Source organism: Embiotoca jacksoni, unplaced genomic scaffold (assembly GCF_022577435.1).
Source record: "Embiotoca jacksoni isolate LCO1_2020_lvr unplaced genomic scaffold, fEmbJac1.0.p SCAF_127, whole genome shotgun sequence".
Taxonomy (NCBI): domain Eukaryota; kingdom Metazoa; phylum Chordata; class Actinopteri; family Embiotocidae; genus Embiotoca; species Embiotoca jacksoni.
The window spans coordinates 110,001-117,500 of record NW_027185260.1 but is presented as its reverse complement, the minus strand read 5'-3'; the positions used below and the strand labels follow the sequence as shown (position 1 = coordinate 117,500).

Below are 7,500 nucleotides of genomic sequence, written 5' to 3'. Positions count from 1 at the left end.
ATCATCAATGAAAATAATTATTTGTTGCTCCAGTCATATTCTTATCTTCATAAATCGGTCATGTTCTTTGCTGTTCCATATTTTTATATGAATTTGAGGATATTGATTGATATTAAATTTCAATCTGATTTCAAATGAAATAAAATAATAAAGGCCTGCTCTCCTCCGGCCGACAATGAAGCCTGGTGGCTGCGTCTCGGCCGTGGGCTCCAGTCTCAGTCATTATCATGCCATGCTACAAAATGGTTTGGAATTAAAGCCCTTCCTTGCCAGTCGCAGTGTGCTGAAAGGGAGCTGTCAGTCACAGCGTTGTTTGAAGAGTCGGGGGTGGGGGGACCGGGGGTGCGACCGGTTGGGCCAGAGAATAGGCTTCTCAGGGATGCTATCCTCCATTCAATTCCCATTGGACAGGGAGCCATTATTGCCCCTCCGTGGACAGGGGCCTTTCAGCCTCATTGTCCTGCTGATACGGCCGATGAAGACCAATAAATTAATAGTAATAATAATATTGTCATCGGAGCAGCGAGTAGAGGGAGAAGATACGATGTCATTTGACCATTACATGGCTGTTAAAGTAGAGATGAGCGAACATGAATGTGCAGGTTAAAGGTATGATGGGAAAGGTTGAAGCTGATAGTAATTAGCTGTCTGAAAACGATCCTCAGGAGGACGCGAGACGATGGACGGCGTCGTTCCGCTGACGGTTCGCAGTGAAGAGGACACAGCAGGCCAGAAAACACCGGAACATACGGAAGAAACCGGATCTTTAAATATCTGATCCAGAAGTAAGAAGACCTTCAAAGTCCTATCACGTTTAATGACTAAAAGAAACAGAGCGTTTTTCTTCTCTGAACACCATTACCCATAATCCCCGGATGTTCACCAGACCAGAAGAGAAAAAGTCCACAAACATCAAGTCGTTGTCGTGGACGTTGATTTTATATTAGAGGATGGAAAGTAACCCCCCGATGAAGGAGGCTGATGGTTCAGTCCGCTCATGATGTCATCAGGAAAAACAGGAACTAAACAAAAAAGTGCAACTTGCGATAAAAACCAAATAAAATAAAAAGACACACTGTGTGCACATGCTCAGATTGGAGCTAACTGCTGGGATGTTTGGTCATTACTGTCATGACAACTGGCAGCAAACAGCTACTCCATGCGTGCTGTGTCATGGGAAGATGTCCTTCAAAATAAAAGCACAGCAGCAGAAATTCTCCAGACTTTTAAAATAAAAGTTAGATTATTTTTTTTTTTTTCCATGTACACATCTGTGACCCGCTTAAAATGGCACACGGACCCACTTTTGGGTCACAAGCTGGCCATATTTCTCAGCGGAAGCCAGTGAGGGATCATATCTTCGTTACTACGCCCTTCAAGGTGAAAGACAAACACACCCAGCAGCTCCTCCAGAGCTCACGGAGTCAAATATCACAAACACCAAAAGCTGCACTCAGACTGGATCTTCATACAGCTGGAGATTCTGCACAGAAGTACTGAGCTGATGGATCAACACCTCCCGAAAACTACAGATTTCTATACGTGTCTACATTAATTAATCAGCATCCCAAACCGTCCCAGGAACCAAGAAACAGATCTGAGAGCCTTTTCTTTAAAAAACACATTTCTGCTTCAGTCTCCAGGTTAAACAAACTAAACAAAGTGTGCTGCCTCGTTTCCTCGCTCACTCTTATCTTCCACGTCTCCACACATTATTAGATTCATATCATCCTTTTGTCTCATCTCATCCTCGGAAAGTTGAACATTTCTCAGGATGTTCCACTGTTTCTTTAAGAAGCCCACAGAAAGAGAACCGGGATTAAAAGCACCTCCTCCAGTCACATATCTGGGCCGTGATATTATGTGTCACTGTGTCAGCGTGCCTTTGTGCATCCTCTCATTCTCAATGCATGACTTCCCATCGGTCACTATGAGATCAACTCACCGCTCTCACTAAGTTCAATGTCTTTGGTGGCCTTAAATGTGTCATTGTTGCGGCAGGCAGGTTTAACTTTTGTGCCACGGAGCAGCTCCATGCCCCCAGGAAGTCCCACTGTGAGGAGGCCAAAGAGCAGAGACTTAAAACCTGCAAATCCTCCTCACTGATGGCATCTAAGCTGTGACATCCCTCCCTCTCCGATTCACAGCAGTCAAAGGCTGCTGAAAGGGCGGGAGCTCGGAGGGCATGGGATCAAGGCTGGGCTTCTTCTGTGGCTCAGTAACATTTGATTGACCAAACAATGCAACAGGTGGAGGTTGGTGGTGGGGGGGGGGGGATCTCTGGAGGAGCCGCACTGAAATGATAACAAGTCAAAGATGTTCTCAACAGAGAAACTCCTCTGGGTCCAAGTCAAGCATCAGTTCTCAAGAAACTTCGTCACCGTTTGATAAATAAATTCTGTTCGTCCATCACAAATGTTTTTAACATCTTTGGGAAAAATATCTAAGATGAAGGTTTCAGTTGTGAAGTTGCACAAACATGAGCCATCCTAATATTAAACAGTAAATTCAAGCAAATTCCCAAAATATTTGCATGAGCTTGCAATTTCTTTTAAATTCCCGTGATTTTTCCACAAAAATGTCGTCTTCAGAAGCTGTGCTGAAAATATTAACGACATAAAGTAAATCTTTTCTAACAAAACTGACTTTATTAACAAAAATACCCCCCCCCTCCCCACACACACACCTGTAGGCCTGATGATAGATCCAAACCTTATCTAACACACATCCTGGGATGCTCACCCAACTTTTGTCACATTTAGGCTTTTTCTTTTTACACATCCGCTTTGTACGTCCGTTAATTTCACACATGATAAATAAATAGAGAGAATTTGTGCATTTATATCAGCCTTAAAATATAGACATTTTAGCACGTACGTCCAACCATGGCGTCGTTCAGTGCAGTTATCAGTGACAAAATAAACAGGGCTTAAAGCCCAGGAGATCAATAGCAGAGCTGGACACCTCATGATAGGCCGGTCCCAGGGCAGCAGAGGATGTCCAGGGTCCAAAGGGACGTGACCTCATTAGACGAGGAACAATAACCCGGATCCATACTGCCACTGTGTTCACACGGTATCAAGCACCAACCCAGTCACACATCCATCTGCTCTGACTGCAGTGGACGGCCACATCTCTGAACCTCAGCCTCCAGCTCAGCCTTTCAGGGGTTCTATTATTCTGAACCAGAAGTCCAGCATGTGTAAAAAAAAACTAAAACAAAAGACAACTAGGACTGGAAGCAGTCAGATTAGCAGCATCCTCCTCACTGAAACCAATAATGAAGTGCAGAATGACATGCAGTGAAATGGAAAATGATATTTAACCTTGCAAATTATAGTGTTTTCTTCTCCACCACAGAAATCAATGTCTTCTCCTTAATAAGAGAACTGCAGTGATCATGACTGCAGCTCAATAACAAAGAGACATTCACGAGAGACAGATCAAATCAAAATAAACCTCACATTATTCAAAAGCTGTGCAGTAGAAGCTGAGATATCTTCATTTTATTATTTACTTCCAACACTTGATTTGATTTCTGAAGATGTTTTAGGTGTTATTTATGTTGAAATATAGAAAATTCCAAAGTGGTCACTTAAACTTGTACTTAAAGCAGAACATTTAACCAAGCGATGATGAGCGTCTTCACATCGCCACGGTACCTTCTTGTCTTTCATGGTCCCATCAGGGTTGAGTCTGAAGCTGCCCACATTGATGGTTTTCTTTGGGTCCACCTGACGGATCGAATAGTCCAGTTCATCCACGATCGCCTTGCATGCTGGGAAACACAAGGAAACAGGAATTTTGCATCTGTACAAAACACCATGAGGGGACACCGAGCGTCTGACAGTAAAGGTGCCCACGATGAACAAAATGTTGCTTGTAACAAATCAAAGCATAATTACCAAGAAATGACAATAATAATCAATGTTTCAGGATCTGGATCTTCATTTTGGACTTTTAATTTTTAGTCTCACAGGTTATAAACTACTCTAAATATTTATCACTGATACTCTGGATCCAAACGTCTTGTTAACATTGAAGCCTGACAGACTTGTTTTGATCAGGATTCCTTAAACGTGGTTATTGTTGTGTATCGGGACAAATATATGTGGTGAGCCACATGTTTTCCAGTGTAAAAATAATCTTTGCAGTGCTCTCTGATGGACACAGTGGACTGCAGGACTCTACAGTGTGAGTGCTTAACTGGCATGTGCAGCTAAAGATAGTTGTGCGTGAATCGGAAAAATGATTCTAATGTTTGTATTGTTACATATTCATACTTTGCTTGTTTTATCTTTTATTTTTGCAGAACGTGGGACTGTGAGAAACAATATTTCATCTTGTACATGTGGTGAATTGATAATAAAGTTGACTTTGAAATACTTTCAACTCGCACAGACGTGACTTCGCCTCCTTTGTATCTGCAGACATTCACTTTGAGGAATAACTGGCTTCATGATTACAACCTTTACTGTATCAGCTGAATCCAAGACATTGGTGGTTATTAAACATGAGCAGAATGGGTTGTGGTAACCAAACATCTGGTTATTTAAAACTACAAACAAACACGCAGCACTTCCTGTAGCTGCTTCACAATAAAAGCCTTGCGCTGCTTCAGCCCTGTAAATCCCAACGTGTGCTGTGAGTGATAAAGTGACATCATTGCTCAAAACAAACATTTCCAACTGTTCTGTTTCGCAGGTGATTTTTTTCCCCTGCCATATTATTTGTTCCCATGCAGCAGATGATATTTTATTTTCCTTTCTTTTTCTAACTCAGCAATATTTCATTGAATACCAGGCTTGTGTGACTCACCTGAGCAGTAGAGCATCTTGTCCCTCTTGGCCTGGCCGCCGCTGCTGAAGACAGATAGCACCATCACCGTCATCTGAATAATCCATGAGGCCATTTTGATAACCTACCAGGACACGCAGGCAGTTAGACTCTCAGGAAACCAATACAGCACGTTATAACGTCCTTAAGTTCAAAGGCATTTCAATGAACAAAGAATTAACAAAACTGTCTTTTTCAGTTCATTTTTTCTTCAGTAGTTTTGACTTCATGAACTATCAAGTAGAAACACAAACCATGAGACTCCGACGGTCTACAATAAAACGGGAACAGAAAAATAGACGTATAAAAATAGGACCGATTAGCTCAAGTTGGCCGTTTTGTAGTCGTAAACGTAACATACATAAAAACATAAAAAGAGAAAACACAATGACAAAAAAACAAGTGGATAAAACGTAACAAGCGATAACAAACAAACAAAAATAGGATGACAATTTAAAAAAATGAAATAAATAAATAAATAAAGAGACTTCAGTCTATTTCAGACATTTCAGAATATCATTCAGTTCAGATAAACACTCATTTAATATTGGGATATTGGATAAGTGACTGCTGTTCATTTTTGCTGCAAAGAACTCAACATTTAAATTATCTACAAACTCTTTTAGCCATTTTTCTCTCCTGCATCAAAGTTAAACACAGTTCAGCTGAGTGGGAACCAGTAATCTGCCCACAGTAATCCCTGGCAGGCCTCTGGACAACAGGGGACCAGACAACATGGTGTTTGGGGGCCGTCCTAATGTTGTCTGGAGCCAAGAATTATGACATAATACCATAAACTATATCGAAGTAACTGTATAAAATATTAACTTTTAATACGGAATTGACTATTGATTGCATACAGGACAACATTTTGTTTAATATAGGTTGTGGTTATAAACTAAAATTTACAAGTACATTGCTTCGGTTTTTATTTTGCCAACCATATGTAATTAATCAATAAATTAGTCCCTCCAGGATTTCCTCGCTGTTTTGAATGTTGTGATCAAAAGAGAAGGCGTTGTGTCATAATGACTTCAGCAGAGCTTCTACTGAATATATTTATTGCAGAGAAATAATGGGAGTTGTAAAAATTGGAAGCTGCAGTAAACATTGCAGATTGGTTGAATTTTCTTACATTTTTATACAGAAAATGAAAATGAAAACCTTCAAACCTTCAAACCTTCACAGAAACAAACGTGCAACTGTTCTCCTTGATGAAGTAGTTGTCTAGGTTTGAAACGTTGTGAAAGGTGATCTGAAAACGGGTTCACGAGTTTGGGGGACAAATATTTAAAACGTTGAAACTTGAGTTTCAAAAGGGCGAATCTGTATTTGGAAAGTTTTGCGGATGTCCATTGGCAGTCTGTCATTAAGAAGTTTGGGTGTCAGCTTACCGCCGCTTGTTTCAGTGTTGAAACATTAAACAGTGAAGAGACTTTATTCAGAGGAGCGGACAGGTGCAGTCGGACACCCAAACTCTGAACCCGGCGTGGTCCTGCGACGGGCGGGACGACCGACGGGCCGGACCGACCGACGGGCCGACCGACGGGCCGGACCGACCGACCGACCGACGGGCCGGACCGACCGACCGACCGACCGACGGGCCGGACCGACCGACCGACCGACCGACGGGAAACACGTTGCATATCATTTGAAATGAATTCGATTTATTTCCCGTCACTTCCAGGTGTGCACACCTGCAGCTGAGCTCACGACGGACAGGTGACTCAAACATGAAGCAGATTCAATTGTACTTTCACTTCGACCCGCTGCTGAAGTGGGTCCGTGCCGACGTGCAGGCTGAGTCCCGGCAGGCTGTCATGTGTTTCACCGTGTTGTTTTCGCAGTGACGGCTGGTCGGTACGCAAGAGGACGTTCAATTCCTCCGTTTCACAGCGGAGCTCGGTGGGTGTCCGGGCGGGTGCAGGAACAGCTGATCGGCCAGCTGACAGCTCTCTTACCTGGCGGGGACAGCCGTGTTCCGACGACAACGATAAGCTGTCATCTACTGTCTGTGTTACTGTCTGTCCATGTTGGTCTGCTCACTTCACCGGCCTCCGTCTCTACCTGACGGTTTCATTGAACAACGGATAGTCTTCCGGTTTCAAAGTAAAGGTATTACTAACCGACAGTTTACATTATTCGCGTAATACACCAGAATTGAGGCAGTTTACACGAAGACAGTAATCCGCAGTAATGTCCATAGTTGTGTGACAGTGTTTATCCTGTCTTATTGTGTCATATTGTCCGTATAAGACGGTTTGAGCTTTAATTCTGGAGGTACCGCCAGCGGCCTCTTCTCACTTCCGCCTCGTTCCCTCGAACTTCACGCAGCGTCACGTGTCCGGCTGTGGTGAGTCCACGTTCATCAGGCGTCGACCTGGACAGCCAATCAGCTTCCCCAAATCAAAGAGCACGGACCAATCAGACGGCTCCGGTATCACCACAGACTGTACATCAAACCACTGGTTTCATTATATTCACATTACGTTCACGTTTCAGCATGTGCGTTGGCCTATCAGAAGATTATTAAGCAAGTAAAAAAGGATCTAACAAAAGTATATTTATGAAACAAATATAAATTGAACCTGCTGTGTTGAGGGGAAGTTGGGCGAGGAGGTCTGGTGTTGAATATTGATATGGAGAGAGTGAAGGATGGTGTTG

The 7,500-nt window shown here is 42.8% G+C and overlaps 1 protein-coding gene across 1 annotated transcript in view; it reads right to left on the bottom strand.

Annotated features, from left to right (window-relative positions):
- Positions 1-6,911, bottom strand: part of cnpy1 (canopy FGF signaling regulator 1) — a 17,921-nt gene extending 11,010 nt beyond the window's left edge. Inside the window, exons 1-3 of the mRNA XM_069145512.1 lie at positions 6,798-6,911; positions 4,819-4,921; positions 3,663-3,778 (exon numbers count right to left, since the gene is read on the bottom strand). Of these exons, the coding sequence (XP_069001613.1) occupies positions 3,663-3,778; positions 4,819-4,912 (210 nt within the window). The 5' untranslated portion in view covers positions 4,913-4,921; positions 6,798-6,911. The remainder of the gene's footprint in view (positions 1-3,662; positions 3,779-4,818; positions 4,922-6,797) is intronic.
- Between the last annotated feature and the right edge of the window lie 589 nt (positions 6,912-7,500).